This window comes from Indicator indicator, chromosome 15 (assembly GCF_027791375.1).
Source record: "Indicator indicator isolate 239-I01 chromosome 15, UM_Iind_1.1, whole genome shotgun sequence".
Taxonomy (NCBI): Eukaryota; Metazoa; Chordata; class Aves; order Piciformes; family Indicatoridae; genus Indicator; species Indicator indicator.
In genome coordinates this window covers 18,112,396-18,135,262 of record NC_072024.1, presented here as the reverse complement: position 1 = coordinate 18,135,262, position 22,867 = coordinate 18,112,396, and the positions used below count along the sequence as shown (strand labels likewise).

General features: G+C 42.3%; 1 protein-coding gene across 2 annotated transcripts in view; it reads left to right on the top strand.

Annotated features, from left to right (window-relative positions):
* Positions 1-22,867, top strand: part of PFKFB4 (6-phosphofructo-2-kinase/fructose-2,6-biphosphatase 4) — a 56,069-nt gene that overhangs the window by 7,268 nt on the left and 25,934 nt on the right. The window contains exons 1-3 of one of the 2 annotated variants that reach the window (XM_054387426.1): positions 10,991-11,096; positions 18,896-19,012; positions 22,601-22,697. In XM_054387426.1, coding sequence (XP_054243401.1) covers positions 10,991-11,096; positions 18,896-19,012; positions 22,601-22,697 — 320 coding nt within the window. Of the gene's footprint in view, positions 1-10,990; positions 11,097-18,895; positions 19,013-22,600; positions 22,698-22,867 lie in introns of those variants that run through there. The other variant, XM_054387427.1, reaches the window with a different exon arrangement.

The window sequence follows — 22,867 nt, the reverse complement described above, 5'->3', positions numbered from 1 at the left end:
TAATTCATAAGCCTTTCAGCCTGGAGAAGGGCTGTCTGTTTTATTTAATATTGCTAATCCTTTCCTTGTGCTCCTTTTAACTACATTCTTACAACAGCAAACCCAAACTTGGAACTGGGAAGATTTTTCTAAGATCCTTACGTGGCTGGAAAGGAACAGAGAGTTTTAAGGTGATAGAAACACTTTCAACCTGCTTAGCAGAGATAAAGCAATCTGTGCAGGTTCAAGAGGCACAAAGATGAACACGCTAGTGGATGCAAGTATTTTTTTTTTTTTCCTTCTCTTTCAAATATTACAAATTTATCAATCCTTGGTTTTCCCAGGTTGCATCATGGGTCCCATGTAACTGGTGCGTCTCTAGTTAAGCAGGCTCCCTGCTGTGTCACACTTCCAAGGAAGAGGAGAGCGTATCAGGGTACACCCACCAGCGTCCAGAGATTGTGCGAGGCTGTACGTGCTGTTGCTGTAGTAACAACACTGGATGCTACCAGAGCAATGTGTAAGAATGGCTGTCCTTAGCAAACTCACCATCTCAGAAACTCAGTACTTTCAGTTGCCCTTTAGACCCGTGAATGTAAATAGGCAATTTGTGCAAATGCCATGTATTTTAAAGTCCTCTTTCTGCACTTCTTAGAAGCACGCACACACCCTCGTGTAAACATTTTGAAGCAAGTAAACAGTAAGCTACAAAGGGTTTTTTAACACTGGGTTGTGCTCAGAAGACATGAATAATGGATGCCATCTTTATGTTGCATCATAACAGGAAAATTTAAAATGCTGCTTAATGTTGCAATAGTGGAAACAGTTTTGAGCAATACCTGGAAGCAGCACTTGAAGATCTACCCTATTTTTCAAGGAAGTAATTTCAGTGTTTCTCGGAGGTAAAGGTAGGAGGTGACTGCTTGCACTGGAGGCATAAATAATTAGTGATTTATCCTTCAGATTTAAAGAATACAATTAATACAGATCAGCCTTAAACCTGTTCCTCATGTTAACACAGGAAACTCCCTTGCATGAGAATAATGGTATCTCCAGATGTTTAGTTTCTCCCACATCTAAACCAGAGGGATTATTTCTTCTGCGATGTGATAAACGTCTCAACTACCATGTTTATGTATTTAGAAATAATAAAAGTACTCTGAATGGCCATGCTTGCAAGAGTGGTTCACATAATGATAAATGAAGAACGAAGAGCCAGTGTAGCAAGGTGGGGGTTTTAGTTGTTTTGGGTTGTTTTTTTCCAGTTGCTGATACCCTATATGTGAATCTTGGTGTAGTCTCTGGGATTCTCATGCAATCCATGTGTTGGCAAGATGATGTTTTCCTGATAAGCCTGTGTTTACCCAAGTAATCTTAGATGCCTGATAGCTTTCATATGCATACAGTACAACACATGGGTTTTCTAGAAAGCTATCTAAGACTTTATTGGTACAATTATGACAATAAACCTCTTTGTACTGGTAGTGCTTGTTTCCTGAGTGTTAGAATCCTAGAATGGCTCAGGTTGGAAGGGACTTCAGAGATCATCTACTCACCTCCTTGCCATGGCAGGGATACCTTTCAGCTAGACTCAGCTGCTCAAGGCCTCATCTGAGCTGGCATTGAACAGCCCCAGGGAGCAGGCATCCACAACCTGCCTAGGTAGCCTATTCCAGAGTCTCACCACCCTTGTACTGAAGAACTTCTTCCTAAGATTTGGTCTAACCCTGCTCTCCCTCAGCTTCAAACCATTCCCCCTTGTCCTGTTGCTAGACACCCTTATGAAAAGTCCCTCTGCAGCCTTCCTGTAGGATCCCTTCAGGTAGTGGAAGGCAGCTCTAAGTTCCCCTCTCTAAGGTCTCTTCTCCAGGCTGAACAACCCCATCTCCCTCATCCTATCCTCATAGCAGAGGTGCTCCAGCCCTTGGATCATCCTTGGGGCCTCCTCTGGACTCATTCATGAATGCATCAGGGTTTCTGGCATGCACCTGAGACCCAATGGAAAGCCCTTCCCCCATGTTCTTGGTGGAAATTCCTGCAGATAGCAGAATGCTAGGAAATCTTCCTGTTCCCATTTCAAACCCTGGGAAGACACAGCATTAGATATGTGGCAATGGTGAGAGTCATGCAGTGCTCACTAACACGATTAGAGAGATCACCACTACCTGGAGGGTCTGGACTTGCTGGCCTGAGGTGGATGTCATCTGGGCCTTGGTGTGCAACTGGATGGCAGTGGCACCACCTTGCTGCCGGGAACAGGAACAGGAATAGCTTGAAACATGGAAATGCACAACTCTGGCAACAGACAACGACACTTGGCTGGAAGAGAGTGGATTTCAAATTCATACAGGCTGCTCTTGGAACAGGAGGGATGTGAGGATGTTTAGCAAACCTCAGAATGGAATTATCAACACAACTGTATGGTACTGCCAGGCTGCAATATCCCAGGCCAAAATCACTTGCAAAGAACATGAGAGATTGCTCTGCAGAATTGAAAACCTCAGCCTCACTGCTCTGGACTGCTGCCTTTCTGCTTGATGGCTCCTTTCAGTGCCCAGGGCTCTTCGACTTTTGTCAAGCTTGTTAATTGCAATAAAGGCCAGAGCAGCACAGATGACTACAGTCTAAGCTTCATCAATGTCACCCCTGCATCAATGTCTTTCCACTACTGACCTTGAAGGACAATCTTTAGAGGCTGCAAGAAAAAGCATTTTCTATTTTTAGCCTCTTTAGTGAGAGTCCCAATATAATGAGTGTCAGCCCTGTGAGCAGTCTGGGAGATGAGGGACATCTCTCTACCAAAAGCTGTGCTGCAACAGGCCTATGAAAAAAATACTGCCTTAGAAAAAGATCTGAAATCAAACATCCCAGACAGGCTTTAAGAGCAAGTACTAAAACCACTCCAAGCCTAGCTCTGTTTTAACCTGCTTTTTGCCTACAAAATGTCAATAAAACCAAATTTGTTTCAGTCAGAGGCTGGGACGTTTGTTAATTCTTAGTATCTAATTTTTAACATCAAGTAAAATGTTGTTTGTACCAAAAATGTCAACTTCAACTAAATTCAGTGGCAGAAGCTGGTCTCTGCTATCAAACGGGCTGATGACAAAGCAAAGCCTCTCTCATTGAATTCATAATCCTCAATCATTTGCATGACACACTAACTCCTCTTGCCTTGAACTAGAACGTAAGATGCAACAAAAATTCAGCAGCAGCAGAACTCATTTGAAAATGTGTTAATGAATCTGGATGGGAGAAGCTTAACAACACTCAAAATCTTTGAAATCTTTAAAAAAACCCCCAGCCCTACTCATCTAAACCTTCAGAACATGAAGTAGAAACTTCTGGAATGGATGAACTCATCCAAAGCTACACATTTGGTTGCAATTCCTGTAGTTTGTGTCTATTTTTGATCCAGCTGTAGATGTAAAACAAAGGGTCTCAATTAATACTTATTTTGAGAAAGCCTCTGTGGGCTTGAACAAAACCTGCTGCAATTTGGGGAGGAAGGAAATCTGCATTTTTTGTTGTGGACAGTTGACTGATTCTGTTTGATTTTCAGAGAGGATTTCTTATTTTCCTCACATTACTACTAGAGACTTTATTACTTCCCTCACATTACTACCAGAGGATTTCTTACTTTCTTACGTTACTACCAGGAGATTTCTTACTTTCCTCATGTTATTACCAGAGGATTTCTTACTTTCCTTAAGTTACTACTAAAGGATTTCTTACTTTCTTCACATTACTACCAGTTTGCAAACTCCTGACTACACATTAGGTTGTCATGGTTTTGAAAACACATAACTGTGCTGGAATGAAGCCACACATAAACACTGCTGTAAAGGATGCATCTTGCTTTGCATGGATGATGAGTAACTATCCTGATGTTTCAGTAGGTGATGGGGAAAATATAATGAATTCAAATTAGTGTGGGAATTCACCCTCTCTCCAGGCAAAGTGTGGTGTGAGGCTCCTGACTACCTGAGCTGGGTCAGATCTTCCATTTTATCAGATGTGTTGACTGTTAGAATAGATGGGAGCTTATTTTCTCACTGATTTACTTTATACCAAGATCTTCTGTTTAGATGAGTTATTTTCCATATCAGTGCTAAGGGATTTTGTTTGAACATAAAAAGTCTCTCTAGTGTTTGTACTTGTATAGCTTTGTCTGTGTGGAATCTTGGATGTTGTTTAAATCTATTCCCCAATTAGCATTGAAGAAATTTCTTGGTCTTACTATCAGTCCATTCTCATTTGAAGCATAATTACACATGGGTGTTTTTTTTTTCTGAATCTCTTTGGTAGATTGATCTGTAGCCAGGAAGTTTAATAGTAAAATGAACACTTATAAAATAACTTCTGAAGGTGTGTATTGCTGAAGGCAGATTCTTTTGGAGTTCTGAATCCTTAATGGCTTTGCTTGTCTTTGAGGTAGCAGTCTACTTAAAGACAACTGGAACTTTTTCCCTTTAGGCAGTGATAGGAAATAGGATATGGAGTGGATGGTGCCAGTAATAAACTTGCTTGTGGCTCGGAAGAGGTGGAGTAAGACCTAAGGCCATGTATCACAAGGTCTGGTCCTTGTGATTTCAGTTGGTTTGGAATCAAGTCCTAAACGGAGGGACCTGTGAAGACGGTATGGGGAACCTGCTGAACTTGTCATGTGGGATGCCTGAAAGTGTTGGGGACTTAGTGGGCTATTTGTCATTTTTGTTGGCTTGACTCCTGTGATTAGACTGTGGGAAAACAAAAAGGATGGTACTTTTGATTGAGCAGAAGACCATAAGCAGTCTTGAGCAGACGGGAAGTCTTCATTTAAGAAACTGATAAAACAACAAAGCCTGAAACTGAACTGAAAAGGCATGAACCAATGCATGTAATTTTGCTAATATAGTATTTACATCTCTCTTTTTTTATTGTTCATTGTGCTTGTTCAGCTTATTAAGTTCACGGGAAGGAACTTAATAATTTGGTTCTCTGTGGGAAGCTGTTGAAAAGTTTTTAATTTGCAAGGGATTTCTTCTGCAGGATCAGTGTTCCCGAGATTTCATCTTTGTCGCCACCCAGGAGCTCAGAAACAGCCTGGGAGAAGAGTGTCACCTTTTCTAGTTGCAACTGCAACTTCCTTTAGGTTTCCTTGGCAATTGAAGAGCAAAATTGAGTTGGTACTTGCCTTACAATGGTGATGACATCCCTAGCAGACAGGCATTATGTTTTAGGCAGGTTGTTACAGGGGACTTTTCCACAGTGAGGAAAAACTTGCCAAACTTCAGGAATACAGGAATTAGCTGTGGGAGGCAGCAGTCTGTCCCCTGAAGAGGTGTTAGTGTAATAAGGGATGTGATTGAGCAGGCCAAGTGTCACATCTGCTCTACAGTAGTTTTGTCCATTATAATGGAAACTCAGTGCATTTGCAAACTTGGATGCTGTCACTACCCAGAAGCTGCAGCTTACTGCTATTAAGAACACCGTAACAAATGCTTGGTCCAAACAAACCCATAAGCACTACAGCCTAAAAAGAGTGTGCAGAGGAATCTCTCCTATTCTACCTGAAATGGTTTTGAAATGCTGGAGTGTTGTTCCTTGTGAATAAAAAGGTTGAAGCATAGTTCTGTGTTTGGTCACCATCTTGTCTAATTGGCTTGCAGTGTTGTAACAGCCTTGTATATTAGATAGCTGTTGCTGGCTGTCCTCAGGGGATGCTTCCAGCTGCAGAGTTTGGCCAATGAAGGACTGCCACAAGCCTGCTGAAGGTATAATGGACTTTTTTTTTTTAATTAAAAAGAGAAAATCAATTATACATTCAATAGGAATTATCCTGTATGCTTTATACAAACATGATGTAGAGGCTGAGAGACCTGGGATTGTTTAGGCTGGAAAAGAGAAGACTGAGGAGATCTTATTAATGTTTATAAACACCTGAAGGGTGGGTGTCAAGAAGAAGGTACTTGGGTCTTTTCAGCGGTGTCCTGTGATTAGGACAAGGGACAATGGATACAAACTGCAACACAGGAAGTTCAACCTCAATGTGATGAAAAAAAATCTTTACTGAAAGGGCAATGGAGCACTGGAGCAGGCTGCCATCAAAAAGGCTGTGGAGTCTCCTTCTCTGGAGACATTCAAAACCTGCCTGGATGTGTTCCTGTGTGACCTGCCCTATGTAGCACAGCCAGCTTGCCAGTTAGCTGGTCAGAGCCATGGGGACTCAGGGAGCATTGGTTGGATGTCGAAGCTGGAAACATAAGATCTGTGTGTGGCTGAAGACTGTGCTGGTGTGTGTCTTTTATTTCTCCACTAACACTAATACCTAATGATCTTTTCAAATTTTACCTTCCTCTGTGCCTCCTTAAACTGTACTTAAACTAAGATGCTGTGGTGCAATGTAGTTGAAGTCTTTTAGAGTTGTAAGCTGGTAAGCTCCAGTTGTAAGCTGGGGGGGACACAGCCTTCTCTGTACACCTTCATAAAGGTGGAATAAGGACTCTTAACTTTGGTCTCTCCTCCTCTCACCATTGCACTGTGTGGAAAATGTGAATATCTCTTTCAGGATGGGATCATTTAAACTAACTCCTGTCTAGCTCACTTAAACTAACTCCTGTCTAGCTAGAACAATAATCTGCCAGTCATGATGGTCAGCACCTGGATGTAGGGTTTTGCCAGCTATTTATTGCTAGTTATGTATGTAGAGGAGAGGTGCTTCTGGTTCCCTCAAAGTGGTAAACAGCTGATGCTGCAGGGGTGAAAAAAGTTATCTCATGATACCGTGGAAAGATTTTTGCTTTAGAGGAATGGAAGTATTAGGGTGATGATGAAATACAATTTGTTTGTGTTTAGAAAGACATGGAGATACTTATTTCCAAGTGTGGACTTCTTCCTCCCAGTAATTTATTTTCATTTGGTTGAGGACAAAACTCAGGATTAGTAGAATAGAATCATAGAATCAGTCAGGGTTGGAAGGGACCACAAGGATCATCTAGTTCCAACCCCCCTAGATAGGCTTTTCTTCCGTGTAACTTTCTGTAATCTCTGACTCTACATTGGGTGCTTAAAAGCCAAGAGCTGGAGTATTTTCACACCAGCATTCTGTGCAGCTCTGCTGTCTCCGGGCAGTGTTTACAGTGCCACTTAGTTGTATTTTTGGAAAGTCAATTACTTTGCCAGTGGCATAGTCTGGTGCAGGCCAGCTGCTGCAGCTCGGCATGCCTGAGCGAACCTTCATCTCACAATGCCTGAAGCATCTGCTGTCCTCGCTGAGGGGACCTGCGAGCACATACACGCTCCGATGTCCGGTCCCCGCCCCGCTCCGACCGGTATCGCCCGGGCCGCGGTGGCTGTGGGGAGCGGTGCCAGGGTGCAGGCTGCTCCTGCTAGGGCGCCACCTGGCGGACGCGGCTCGGGGCAGATAGCCCTGGGGTGCTGCTGCCCACGGAGGGTGGATGGGAACTGCGGCGAAGTTTCCCCGGCGAAGGGGGGCGGAGGGAGAGCCTTTCGGCGGTACCCCGCAAAGGGCAGAATGCAGGGGAACAAGCACCGTAGCGGTCGGTGGAAACTCCAGTTTGTGCTAGTTTTGTAAATAGGCGCACGGTAATAGCTGGGCGCGCTTCCGAGCGTTGGTCATGCTGCTGCTCAGTGCTCGGGCAGCAAAGTAACGTCTCGAAGGGCTCTGCTAAACCTCGGCTCTGAGAAGAGGAAATCCGGACTTTGTGTTTTAGCAGCTTTTTTTTTCCTGAAAGTTGTGCTCCTTATTTCAAGAACTTCCCAAAAATATCTGCCTCGAGCTTTGCTGCAGGAACAGGATGTTGTTGTGGTCTGGTCAGGGCTGCCAGTGCTGTGCCAGTGTGTGGGGACTCCTCTGCAGCTGTCTTGCTACAGACTACATGCTGTGACCTCTGGCTGTGTCTATGCCCTCTTTAGTCGTTTCACAGATATCTCTAGCTGGATCTTGTGCATTGCAGAAAGGTTTGTGAACTGTTTTTTCATGAGCTGTATCTGCTGCACTCTGTGTAGGTGTGGACACATCTTTTATTACTCCAAGTAGTGAGCTGGTGTGGCCACAACAATGGTAGAAAGACAGCAGTCAGAGATGTTGGGTGGCTTAAGAATGTTTTGTAGGCTGTCAGACTATAAAGTGGTATCTTACTAGGGAAATCAGATCCATGAAAGTGACTTGCAGATATTGTCGAACTTGTATTATATGGTTGCCATATACATTAAACAGTAGGGTTTCTGTATGATCAAGGAGAGGCCTTGGTTCAATCTCCCCTCATATTTCTCTGTCTCAGAAATAACTACCACTTGCTTTATGCTTTAAACTCTAAGAGTTTCCTGTCTTATCAGTCAGTCGCTTGAAAAGAATAACTGGGTTACTTGCTCAAGCACATTCTGTTCCTGTGCAGCAGCCCATTTTCCGTGACTGTCTTTCCCCTCAAAGTTTTGTCTCTACAGAGAAGTGTTTTTTCATGTGAGCTGTCAGCTTGGTGTGGCCCTGAGAGCAGAAGCTTTTCATAAAAGCTTTTCAAGGAGTAAAGGATTGTTGGTGACTTCCCTATAGCAAAGCAAGCTCAGTCCCCAAGAGTTCAACACCAGCAGGAACCAGCCCTGCTTCTCAAGTCTTTGTATTAGGACAGCATTTGATGACAATGTCATTGTGCACAATCACAATAGTTTATGTGGAATCTGATGAACAGTGTTTATTTGTTCTGTCTTTTTCTAGAAATTGAATGTAGTGCTCTTGAAAACCACATTCTGAAATGAGATGTCAGAAGTGTTTGTTTTCTCTGTGTCCTCAGTCAAATAACCCACTACTGGACTGAGGTTATAAAAAAACCCAACAAACCCTTGAGTAAGTTTGATCAACAACATGAATTGGTGATCAATCAAGCCAAAATCTTTACCTCACAAAAATAAAGGCTGGCAGGTGTCCATGCACACCTCTAATGTCATTACAAGCACCTGGATAAACCCTTAAAGTCTTGTGCAGGTGCTGCAGGTTTAAAACTCCCTGAGCAAGAAGGTTGACCAATGGTGTGCACTGTGCTTGGGGGACAAGACTTAGAAATGTGGCAATTCATGCTGCAGGCCTCTGAAAAATGCTTTTCCTGTATGAACAACATCAGGTTAGTGTTTCCAGCTGCCAGGTAGGTGTGCGAGTGAAGTTTTGGTTCTTGCGCACTCTGTGGATTTGCAGAAAGAAGGCACAAACTTTGTTTTTAGAGACTGGAAGGACTCCATGTATTTTCTACTTAATGTAGGTAAAACAAGCCTGAGAAGTGTGTTTAAGAAGTCAGCATTCCTGCTGATGTTGTATTTCTGTTTGTTACATTTATTGTGGACTGACTTGGCTTTACTAGAGGCATTGCTGGGAAAGCAGGAGGATTGTGGTGGTGGCATGCCTCAGAAAGTGATCAGGGGTGCAGTGGGGTATGTCCTGATGCTGGACTTCACCCTGCAGATGGTCATCTGTTCACTGCAATGTTTTGTGTGTGCACAGGAGACGGGCTTCTGGGATCAGCCTGGAACACAGATTAAACTGTTCCTACTCATAGCTTTTGGCAACTGTTAGAAGTAAATACATACTTTAAAAGGAGAAACCAAGAAGCTTTCAATTGTTTTAAAATTCTCTTTCTGCTCTTACTTTTTTGACCCTTGTAATGTAACTCCTGTAACCTCTCTACCCCTCCATGTATGCTTTGGCTATCAACTCAAAATCGGAGTTAAAATGCTAGGGTAAAAAATACCCTGGGTATAACTGTAGGTGCAGGCACCTACAGTTGAAATCTCTAATTGGTCTTGAGAAGAAGAAAATCAGCTTTGAAAAGAGGGAAGGGCAGGTCAAGCAAACATGGTTTTGGGAAAAAAAAGTGCTAACTTTCCAGGGGCTGTCTCAACAAATGCTTAGATAAATGATTTATAAAGCTATGTTTTAGTTTGGAATGGAAGAAAAAAACAAAACAAAACTAAAATTGATCTTCAGATAATCAGAGTCTAACTAGTATATAAAAAAATAACATGTATGTACTAGCGTTTGTATTTAGGTCAGTATCATACTAAGAGAGTGAATAATGCATATTATACTTTACTACAATGTTTTTAAATGTGTTGCATTTATAGTCTGTAAACTATACGATATGGGGATGTATGTAATTGTGAAATACTAAGCTTTTTTTTAGGACTCTTCTCACCTCAGTTAATGAACTGTGTCGCTCTAGGTTGTAAGGCTGATAATGTGGAAATGAACAGCTGAATGTGTATTTAGCCACATCACTGCTCTTACTGCAGCATAGGATCTTTTCAGTGTAATTTGTGATTTTTTTTTTTTTTGGTGACTGAACAAGATATTAGAAATCTGTGATTTATTTATGTCTTTCTGCATGGATATTCAGTTAGCCTTCAGGGCAAAATAAGAGTTTAATTGAAAAAATATGTCATTCAGTGCACGGCGTCCTAAAACACATTGCCTGCTCCAAGACTGTTGTGAGGCCGCGTGATGTTCTCTGTTGCTGCACTGTTCCGGCTGCAGGGAAAGGAAAGCAAAGCACCAGTTTGTCAGTGTCCACCCATTGCTGCACCCTGACCCTTTGTTGTCGCTTGCAGCAGTGGCCCAGCTTCCCTGCCAGTGTTTTCTCCTCCCGCTGCCTGGGGCCGGGGACTGCCGACCCGGGTCGTGAAGACCCGACGTGAAGAACAAACTGCTTGCCCTGCCAGGCCGCAGCCCCCTAAGGCCTGGGGGCGAAGCAACCAGCGGGCAGCCTCTCCCGGGATGAGGGCGCAATGGGACCGCTGGGCCCTGGTGCTCACCCGGGCCTGGGGCAGAAACTGAAGCCAAGAGTTGCCTCGGTCGGGCTGGGCCCGCCGCTCTCCGCAGGGCGCCTGCGAACTCGCTGCTTCCCGCGGCCGGCCTCGTCTCAGGGGACTTCGCCTCAAGGGGCGGTGCGGCCTCGCCCCCGCCGCGCCGAAAGGCGGTGCCGCCCCGCCTGCAGCCACTGCAGTGGGAGCCGGGAGGCGGGTGAGGATGGCGGCGGCGTCGCCGGCGCGGGAGCTCACGCAGAACCCGCTGCAGAAGACTTGGGAGCCCTACGACAACGGGCTGCCGGCGGGGCACAGCGCTCAGCGCGGCGGTGAGCAGGGCGGGGACGGCGAGGGGGGTCTCCCCGGGCCGTGCTGTCTGAGTACCGGCGGGCGGCAGCTGTCAGCGGGAACCCCGGGCGCCCGCTCCTCCTCCTCGGTGGGGCCGCAGCCTAGCCCCGCGGAGCCCCTCTCGGGGGCTATTCGGCCTCAGAGGGTCGGGGTGTGGAAAGCCCTTTGGCTGGGCGTTACCGCGCCTCTGCTGCGAAGGGGGCGGTGAATGGTTCCGTCGGCCCGGGGATAGTGGGTCTGATGGGTACGGCGATCCCCGTGTCCCGAGGAGGAGCGCCTGAAAGGCTGGGGAAGGCAGAAAACCGTGAAGCTGCTGGACCTGAGCCCGATGGAAGGCAGCAGATCTTGGCTGGGAAAAGTGTCTTTTTCTAGTTGCTTTTGTTGGTGCTTTTTTCTGTAAACGCTCTGGTTCCAAGCAGCCTTTTATATTCAGTATAGTCCTCTTGAAGAGAGGCCTAAAAACTGTCACTGTATTTTTGCCTTTTTTCCTTTTTCTTTCAAGGCCAATGCTGTATCAGGCCATCTGTTGTATGAGTTAATGGCTTTCCTTATTTTGGGGTGCAGCCAACCAAGTTATCCTCTGAAGGCTTTGGCTCTGGCATTAGTAAACCGTAGTTTATTAACAAACTTTGCCTCGTGGGCTTTTTTCGTTGTTGTCGGGGTTTTTTATCCCCTTACTTAAATAACTGAGGTTCAGTACAAGGCAGTTTTGCAGACAAAAGGAGCTTTGACATGTGGAATAGTTTTTATTTGTCATGCAAAGAGGCTGTGCTGACAGAGCTGAAGGCTCTGCTGGTGTGGCAGGCGGCCATAGGCTGTAGCCTCTGGTCTTGCTTTGGTCCAGCTCTTGATAAAACAAACACCCCAGACCTTCTTGGTTTCTGCTGGGCAAGCAGGCACGGGTGAACTGAATGTGAACTGAACTACTCCAGCATCTGAAAAAAATAGGTTCTAAGAGGAGATCAAATAGGCAAAGTCAGAAAGTGTGTATAATTGCTTTTGTAAACACAATAAGGAGAATGCTTCCTTTTGGCTTCAGTGTGGTATATCTTCTCCAAACAACATTTGTTACAAAAAATTCCACCCAAAAAACCAACAAAAACCCTGAAACAAACAAAACACAAGAACAAAATGTCGTATTTGCCACATGTAATCTGGTGACATACAGTCTTCTTGGCAGAATTATTTAGCTTATCTTGACTGTAAACTAAAAAAAAAAAATAATTCCACATACCTGTGTTGTGTTTTTTTAGTGTTTTGTTTCCCCCCTGGATTCTTTAATTTTTGATGCCCATGACCCCTTATAATTGAAAAACCTTTTTGCTAGAAAAACAGATTTGTAAGTTGTTGGGGTTTTTTAATCCTTTTGCATGCATTTCCTCCTACAGCTCTACTCATAATATGTCTATAGTCATTTGTGATCCATAAGAATTGAGATGGCCTGGAGAGGATCAGAACTTTCTCTTCATAAAACCATCTATCTTGTTTCAACAAACTGAGAACACTTTGCAGTTCTTCCTGTGCAAGGGAGCTGCAGAGTCCTTTATCCCTATATTTCCATCTGTGTTCCCCTGAGGAAATGTGACCTTCAGGCCCTGAAGCTGTGCAGTGGCAGCTCAGGTCAGGATGCTCAAACTAGGTGATGTGGGGCATTGTTGGGTTGACCAGTTCCAGTTCTCTGCTGCTACAGAGAACTGTGTTAAATGCCACCGTTCAAAAAGTAAAAGCTCAAGTGGATTTCTAGTGGAAGCAGTGGAACTAGTTGCTCTGATACCTTTTGGATTTCTAGGCTAAAAAGATTAATTCTTCCAGTCTCCTTTGGTTGGTTGGTCGGTTGCTCATTTATGCTGGTGACCTTTATCTGCACTACTTTTAGTTTTACTTCATCTTTCTAGATGGTGGGCAAGCAGATTCGTGCAGCGAGGACTCAGCAGAGCTGTCTTCAAAGGGATTTACCTGTGTTAGCTGGTTTTAATGTGATTTTTCTAAAAGTTGTAGCAATTGGAGTTATCTGGGTGAGAAATCTGGCTGGCTGTGCCAGAGTTTAGCTCTTGTGGGGCTTTGAAGAGTGTGCTTTAGGCAGTGCATTATGAGATCTTCACACAGCAGTTCTGGCTTTGTGCAGCCTACCAAGCAGACTGAACTTTTATAGCTGGTGAGACCAGTAAAATGAAAGTAATTGTTCTAAATGACCTCCTAAAGTAAGAATTCAAGGTGATAGAAATGCATATTTTTTATTAATAACTGCTACTCACCTTTTATGGTCTTTTGCGAAAGGCTTTGCCTGTAAATAGGTTGCAGTAAAGCTGCTCCTGGCATTGGATGTCAGATTGCTTCAGGCTCTATGAATCAAGCAATGGCTACAAATGTAGGCATAAAAAATAAATAAAGCACGACATAGCGAAAGTTGTTTTGAGAGCCTATTAGAGGATGTTTATAGAGTGAGAGATAAATAGTGACCTTCCTGTGGCTAAATACTCTTTTTCCCCTTACTGCAGTTAAAGGCATTGTTTACCTAAAGCTGCTGGAATTTGGTCATTCTAAGGATTTTTATTTGTGTTTGTACATCAGTATGAGTGTACATCAGGGCCAAAAAGAAAAAAAGTCTCAAATGAAGGTTATCTTTGCTCTAAAGAACTGTACCCTTTGAGCTCTTGCTGATGATGTGCATTTGTACTCTCAACCCTGGAAACAAAATAGAGAGTGAGTTGAGGACACCACCCAGCTGTAGCCTGAGAGTCAGGATATATGGTGGGGCCGTAGCTGTTGGTATCAGATCTGTGGGAAGCAGATGGTAACCCCAGGCAATTGGATGGCAGCACTGCTAGGAGCAGCTGGTGGCATGAGGCTGGCTAAAGGACAAATATGAATTCTGAATCCCTTGTACCAAGGTGATGTTAGAAACTGATGATTTCATGGGATGGTTTGAGTTGGAAGGGACCTTAAAGGCTGTATAGTTTCAGCCCCCCCTGCAATGGGCAGGGACACCTTCTACCAGACTAGATTACTCATGGCCCTATCCCACCTGGCTTTGAACATTGCCAGGGTTGGTGCCTCCACAACATCTGGGCAATCTGTTCCAGTGCTTCACTACCTTCATGGTGAAGAATTTCTTCCTAATGCCTAATCTAAATAGAATTTCTTCCAGTTTAAAGCCCTTACCTCTCATTGCCTTCCTACATGCCTTTGTAAAAGTCCCTCTACAGGTATCCTGTAGCCCTCTTCAGATACTGGAAGGCTGATGTTAAGGTCTCCTTGGGTATTGGGCATCTTCCTGGGTTTGGATAAAAAGAGGAGAAACAAATTAGAATGGGCTTTTTTCAGGTACAGGAGCAGGATGGTCTTCAGGAAGAGCTGTAGGATGGGGAACCTGTGCCTGCAGGATGGTGAAGATGGTCATCATTGATCAATAGGAAAAATGGTTTTAAATTGGATAAGTGATAGGGGAAAACATGTAAGGCTAACATTTGGAAGAGTGATTGTGTTTGCTTAGAGATACTTGTGTGTGAGCTTCCAAATAGTACAGTGGTTTTGGAGAACAGGCCTGGAGATGAAGGCCACAGAAACAGCAAGAATCCATTGTAAACTTCAGATGGCAGACTATCGCAGCTTGAAACAAAAGTATCTGACCTTAAAAGTTGGCTTAAAAATCTAACAAAGATAAGGAGGAAAAAAACCCTCATTTTGCATGAAAGGAAGGGACCAGATGATAATAGGGACTAGGTGAACTTGGAAAATACCAACACTTGTCTCCAGTTTCAGAGTGATGTGAGTTTTGAGAGCTGATGAAATGCTACATGGCTGATCTAGCCTGTTCAGTGTTCCAGTTTAGTGTCACAACCTTTTTTTGCATCTTGTGTTATTTCACAATAGAGCTTAAGAGGCAAGAAATGAACACATAGTTTCTGCTCTCCTTGGCTGTTAAATCTTAAGCTTTAGTCATAATTGTATTCTGAGCTGCAGCTTGCTGTGTTGTTCAATAGTGTGTAAGAAATGTTTAACTGCAAGAATGACTTAGCTTAAATGGCAATACTTCATTTTAATGCTCTTGGCCATTTTCCTCTGGTATTTTGGGCATGTTTTTTATGTTTCCTCTAAACAAGGGGGTGTAGTATACATGCCTTTTTGATGCTGCTATTTATAAACATGCAATGTCACATGTATATATTACAAACACCTATCTTAAAGAAAGAAAACTGAGTGAAGTCATAGAGAAAATGATGGCATACCACCTTAAAAGCTTTGTTTTGCTGTTCTGAAGGGGTATGTTCCTCTTGCAAAATTGGTGTTGATAACACATCCACAGGTTGGGGCTGTCAGAAACCCTTAGGAGTTACCTCCTTGAAGCAGTACTAGAAAATTAGTTTTCCTCATGAATAGATTATGTAGAGAGATGTATGGAGGTAAACCAAACAATCCAGCATTTAGGCATTTGCCTTGTCTTTGCAGCTTGCACCCATGTCACTACTTCAGTGATGCAAATTGTTTTGCATATAAAGATAGGGAATGATGGTGAGGTGCTGTGAAAAGGAGAATTGAGGATTATGCCCTTGGGAAAATACAAGCTAAAGAAGCTTTTCTGTTGTAGGAGTTAGATGTCTAACTTACCGATTGTTTGGGTTTTGTAATCAATCTGCCTTCTTAGGTCAAAATTGCTGATAGTCCTTCAAAGGAAAGTGTTAAGTCTTGAGATGCTGACATTTTAAATACTGTAACTGGAAGGAAGGTGCCTCCTCACTTCCAGTGAGCTTTGACAACGTTTAGTTGAGAAAGCTGTGGTTCAGTCAGGTAAAGTGAAAGGTAATTAAATGGCTTTTAACTTTTAAGTATTTGATACATCCTCAGAGCTTTGTGTTTTATTCTGGCCTATTTTACCGAGCTAATGAGCAAAATTAAGCCTTGTTAATGATACAGATGAAAAGGGGAAAAAAAAGCCAAAAACCTGTGTTTGCTGTCTTGAGTCTTAAGTATGTTGTGGAGAACACTACAGTGAGGTACAGAAGAAATAAAACAATTGCTTTGTGTGTTTTATTTTCAGTCCTGCCATTTAGCCATCTGCAGTCTTGGGCAGCACATATGCCTTTGTCTTCTACCTCCAAGTGTATAGATGTGCTTGTCACAGAGTGCCACCTGTGTAAGCAGGATTAGACTGCAACCGCAGTTGGTTAACCAAACCAGAAAGCTAAATGCTTTCTGTTGCCTCAAACTTTGGATTGCAGACTGGCATCATCTTGCTGAAGACAAGCACTAGTGGGTGGTACATGCTGTAGCATGTACTGTGTAGTGGTGTTTACTGGGCTGTGGTACTACATAAGAGCAGAGTATTTAAGATCATTTGGATCAGTGGTGTGCAGGACCATTCTTCCTTCTGCTGTGCAGGACCTCTGTCTTACTGGTATCTGCCTTTTATAAAGGAAAAGCACTCTTGGTCAGCCTGGTGCCTCATCAGAAAAGGACTGCAGTGTGATAATTCCCTTGGCTTCTGCTGTATGGTTGCACAGTAAATAGCAGTGCATAGAGTGATCAGGAGAGCAGCTTAGGGGCAGACTGTATGCACAGGGCTCCAATAAAGGTAGTTTTGCAAGGTTTTTTGTACTTCTTTGAGGAAACCTCTGTCAAAATGGAAGTGGTGACAGAGTTGCACGCTGACTGCTTGGCAATGGGAAGAAATGTCCCTCTTGCATGTTGTTGAAGTTGTGTTGATCCAGTTTGCTCCTCAGAGAGATCTGTTACAGGATGGTGTAGGCTGTAGGACTTGGCTTAGAGAGTGGTTGTTGGGTGTAATCCATGAAGCAACCATTGAAGTTGGTTGCACGTTTCTTTGTGGTAGCTTCCTAGCCTTTAGTTCTGCAAAATGGAGTTTTGCCCCAGTGTAGTTTTATTGTTACATTACCAAAAGACAAGTGTTCTGTGAGAAGGCAAAGCTTGTATGGCTTGCTGTGGGACAAGAGGAAATAAAGAGGTGAGCTAGCTATGATGTTAGCTGGTAAATTCTGTCCAGAATGGGGAGAGAGCCTGTTTCAGTTAGCACAGTTCCTTGGGAGAGCAGGTGGATGTGAAGCTGTGTGGAGAGCCTTTTCTGTACAGATCCTGGTTTGTCTTTTAAAACTCTTACTGTTTTTACTGAAAAATTGTTTCAAACTCAAGCTAAGTATTTCTGATGAATAATCTTTCAAACTGTCTTCCCTTAAAATTTCTAGGGACTTGGGGATTTCTCTCATCTGGCTATGTTACTGCCCTTAAAACTCAAAGCAATGCTGCTAAGCTCAGTAAGCACTGTGTACTCTTTGTAATTCATGGACTGTCTCTTCAGAGTCTTCGTTCCTCCCCTTGGATAGAGGGTTCACAGGGCTGAACTTAGGACACAAGAGGAAAAAGGACAAGAAAACATTGTTTATAGGTTTTTATACAGAGGGAGCTTAACTCTGAGGGCTTCATTCAGATCTGTTTTGGTTTGCATTCATTTTCCTGTAGCTTTGTTACGTGGAGTAATAGACTGTTCTGTGGGTTTGAGGTGAGGTATGGCTTTGCCTCCTCTCTCATGAAAAGGGGTGCGCATTTTTAGTGGTCTGAGGGTTTATCTTTTTTTTAATGCATGTTTTAAGAAAATGCATCTGTCTCTGCTAATCTGTTTGTTCCTTTGATGGGCTTACTATGAGGAGTGGCTATGCTAAATTCATGCAAGTGACTGTGGGATGGGACTTTGTCAATTCAAGATTTGGGAATCTTGGGCAATTACAGTGGTTTGTACAACAGTTCAGTTATGCCTCACAGCATAACGCTGAGAGTCTTTCAGAGTGAACTAACTCCTCTCTCAAGACACTGAGGAAATTAATGCATGTGTGTATTGTGTAGAAATTAATTCCCTTTGAAACGGGATGGATGGAGCTGGTCATATCTTTGCACCACTTTAATATCTTGTTTCTTTTTAGGCAGTTCCTTGTAGCTGTGGTAGATTCATGCAAGGTATCCATAGTTTTCTGCCATTAAAATGTTCAAATGTTTGTAATTTGAAAGGAAATGGCTCAAGGTTTTGAGTTTGTACATGTAACTCCTTCAGCTTCTTACAATGACTTAGGTTTTTATTTAATTAAACACTCTGCCTTTGATTAAGAGTATTTCTGTACATCTATGTATATATCAGATTATTGTGATTGATTACATGGAACACTTGTACTTTATTCCTAGTAACCATGAAAGAACACTCAGAATGAGCTCTGTTCCAAGAGATTTTTTTGTATTGAAATATTTTAAAGGAGAAATAATAAATAGCAATTACCACATTGTGCTATAATGCATTAAGCTGCATCCATTATCCTTGTTCTGCTCAAAACCAAGCAAAGGTTTTGCAAGGTCGATTCTTTGTCTTTAAAAATTATCTGAAAATTGTGCACACCTTGCAATTTCCTTTCAATGCAAGTACAGAACTGAGGTTCATCTGGGCAGGAGTGTCGGTGTCCTTGTTTTGGTATTGTTTTCATATGTCTTAAAACATGTATGTAAGTGCATAGGTTTCTTGTCCTCTGCCTGTACATGTCACACATGTCCAATGTTGCACTACCACTGGCTCACCCTTCTGAAGTTCAGTACAGCATAAGAAACTTGGGTTGATCCACTGTACTCCTGAGGAACCCCTCTGAGAGAGCCAAGACACCTGCATGAGCTGCTTGAAGAATCACTTCCTCAGAAAACACATAGGTTGTAATTTTCCACCACAATGTCAGCCTTTGCTTTGTGGGAAAGTCAGTGCTAAGTCCTAGTTTCTGTTTCTCTGTTTCAGTATGTATGACCAACTGCCCTACGCTGATTGTCATGGTGGGCCTCCCAGCAAGAGGAAAAACCTACATCTCGAAGAAGCTGACACGCTATTTAAATTGGATTGGGGTGCCTACAAAAGGTGCTGGATTTGCTTTTCTTTACGTCACAAGGACAGGGCAGATGTTAGGTATTTTATAAATTCTCAGTATTTTGTTGCCAAGGTTGACTACTTGAAATCCTGCCTATAAGCAGTAGTATACGCAAGCACTCGTTTCTGTTTAGATGTTAATCAATCAAATTCTGGTGACTTTATTTAGCTACTTGTTCTGACAGGTGCTTTAATCAGCTGTTTGGCCTTGTTCCTTAACACTTTGGTTCTTCAGCTGTCCTCCTGGGTTGTGTTTTTCTTAATTTTTTTTTGTTTGCTTTGAGTTTTTGTCCTTCCCTTTCTTTATGTGGGTGAAAGGGAACGTCACTTTACAAGTGGACAAGCAGCCAGTGCTTCTGGGTTAAAGTTCTGACCTCTTCTCTGAACATTGTGCAACATTTTTATGTGCAACTCTATGCTTAACTGCATTTGTGAAATAAGTTACAGCTCTTTAAATGTTAAGTGCCCAAGGACCTGAGGCAGCTACTTGTTATCACACTCTTAAGGACTTTATATGTGTTTTTCGAATGGGGAATGATGGCTCAGATTGGCTGTGCCAAGGACCTCTCTGCCCTACCTCATTCCCAAGCTGCTGTGGTATCTTGCGGGCCCAGATCGAAAAGTAAACAAGACCTAAGTTTATTTGAGGCTCTGAACAGCCAGCTCCTCTGCCTTCTCTGTCTGTGTAGAAGGAAAAGACGGTTTTGGTGTTGTGTGTTTCTGTGTCTGGTAGTTTTATAGTTTTGACTAGTTAATCATTTAAGTAACATTAAACATAATAGACCATACTGAAGTGTATACTTTTGGCTGGATACTCACAGATGTATTTCCTAGTAGCTCTAAGAAGGTAAGATGAAGGTTGGAACTGCCTTTCGTTTCTAAGGTATAGCTTTTTGAGTTGGTGTTCTCTTAAGCTCTTAGAAGTCTGTCTAATATACTTTATTTCGATGAGATGTTATGGAGGATGTTACATTGAGTATGAGAGTTTATAGGATTTAAATTATCACTTGATAAAATCACTTAAATTATCACTGTTTTCACACAGTATAACCTTCTGATGAGCAGTATCGCATATTTAGGGACTTAGCTTTATCCATTAGGCTGAAACAGAATATCAATCTAAACAGGTTAGCCTGTATCCAAGCTGATAAAATGGATGTGATGTAACTATGCTTGTGTGTTAGATACACATCTAATCTACGTTTATCTATGTCTGGTGTGTATATATGTCATTGTGTTGAGTGTTTTGCTATGTGAACCTTGAAGAGCAGAAATCCAGTATTGGACATCAAACAGCATACTGTCCACATCTGACTCAGGCTTGGTTGAATATATTCCCAAATACAGTAGAATAGGTACCAGTTGTCTGCTTCAGTTAGAAGGAAAGCAGCACATCAGAAAACATTTGTCCTTGGGCTTAATACAAATCAATTAAAGCATTGCTGCCTGATTTTACAAAAACACAGAACATAAACCTACCTTATGAGCTTCCATCCTAGCTTGCTGGTTGTAGTTTATCTGTGTTGGAATAGGGTAATTTGGAATTTTCTTAGGAAACTACAGAACCTTCCTGTTGTTTTGTGTCATCAATGATACAATTTTACTAAAGCTGAAATTGATTCAAAATAACTCACAGGCTGAGGGAATAGGTGATACCTTGCTAGTGCTTCTAGTTGTCTGGGGCTGAATCAATACATGAATATTGAGTAGCCCCCAACATCTGTTACTCCTCGACTCTTAATGTTTTAAAACTAGTGCATGCTTAATCTACTAAATGTTCTTACTCTCTGAGACAGATGGTTACAATTATGAGGTTACATAAACCAGAGAAAATGCCATCTTTTCATGTAACATACATCAAGCAAGCTGGAGAGTTCAAGAATAGAAGGTAGAGATAAATAGCCCAGGGTTGATGGTAGTTGAATCATTGCAGCCATTGGTTCTGTTTTTCCTTCCTTGCAAAATCCTCTGTTCAGAATGTGAAATGATGAAAAATACAGAGGACTTTCATCGGGTCAGTTAGATGCGTGAATAGAATTGTGTTGCAGTGCAGTTTTTAGATACTAAACTTGGGGAAGCTTTTTGAATAGTTCTGTCTGTGTGGATGTTGTGATAGCCATTAGCTTTGTGAAACTTTTTCCACAGGGTGGATGCTGCTATAAAGGCTGAAGATAGTCCCACTAGATAGTGCTTTCTCCTTTTGCCCTGTAGTGCCTTTCTGCAGTAGCTATTCTTTTTTATGAAATTCCTTATTTTGATTTTCAAAGAACTATTGCCTGACAACACTGGCATTCTGAACTTCTTGCACCTTCTGTTTTTCTTAGAAGGAGCCATCTTTTCTTGTAGCTAGTACAGCCAGTGATCATCAAACCTCTCAGAGAATAACCCACATTGTACTATAATCTGAGTTTTACTGTCTGACACAAAAAAAATTACATTAACGTTATTGAATTCAAACAAAACCTGACTTTTGGGGAGGATAAACAATACTTATTTCTGTATCTTCTGCCTCCAATCCCAACAACACTCTATATACAGCAGCTGATGGTTGAGCTTTTTTATCCTGTGTCTCTTTCTTAATTACAACTCAGCAATTGTCTGTTACTTCTCTCCTCTTCCCAGAAATGAAGTCTGGCTAGTAGTTACCCTTTGGCAACTTCTGAAACAGAATACTTCAGTTTGATCTAATGTTTTTTAAAAAGTTCTTCTCAGTTCACAGAGAAAACATACAGGTTAGAAGCAAATTAAACATTAATTGCACTTCAGAGAGCTGCTTTCAGAGCTGTCAAGTGAAGATAATTAGGGTACAGTATCATAGTCTGCTGTGTAGCAAAACAGAGCTGCCTTGTTCTAATCCCATATCCAGTGCTGTGACAGGTGTATGGTTATAGACTATAGGGACCTTTGCCCAGGTGAGGAGTAGTTTCCTTTGGCCACTGTTAAAAGATCACAGTAAGATTAAATTCAACAAGTATGCTGATTATTTTACTTTTTTTTTTTTTAAAGTGAAACATGGTTTTAAATAAATGGAACAGAGGATCCTCAGAAATAGAAATACTGGAGCAGAGTTCTGAGGAAAAAAAAAAAAAGGTGTTTCCAAGACTTGAATTTTAAGTTGTGTTTATCAAAATCAAGATTGGCCAGTTTTATTTAGAGCTCCTCCTTGCTTAAATAAGAGCTGAAAGTTTTGGGAGGTGCTATGACAGTACTGTTTCAATTCACATACACAGGCCAGAAAGCTAGTTTATTAGTAGTCCTTTGCAGACTACTGAAATAGACTTCCAAGTACCCCTGTGAAGGAGGAAAAGAGGTTCATGTTGTTGTTGTTCAGGCAAACTGCCAGACAGAGGCACGGTGCTATGGCCGAGTGACTCCACTGAAGCTACCTCCAGCCCATATGCACTTTGGCCATTTCCATGATTTGTTGTTGCCTTTATAGTTAAAACTAAGCAAGCCCCCTAAACCACAAAAAGTATGATATGTTGACTGTGTACATGCTTGGTTTCAAAGCTGTCATAACTTCTGCCCTTTTTACATGAATATTGTTAGTTGCCACTAATACTGTTGTTTTCTTGGCAGAATTTAATGTGGGTCAGTATCGTCGAGATTTGGTGAAAAAGTATAAATCTTTTGAATTCTTCCTGCCTGACAATGAAGAAGGATTGAAAATCAGAAAGTAAGTTTTGAATGTGTTTAGCTACACAATGCTAATTGTATAAAAATGGTACCCTGTGCAATTTGTGCTTAAAGACTGCTTTAAGTTGTATATTTGTATGCTCAAGATGACCCTTAAGAGACTGCAGCATGAAATGACAAGGAAAGGAAATTCTAGAGGAGGTGGAAAAG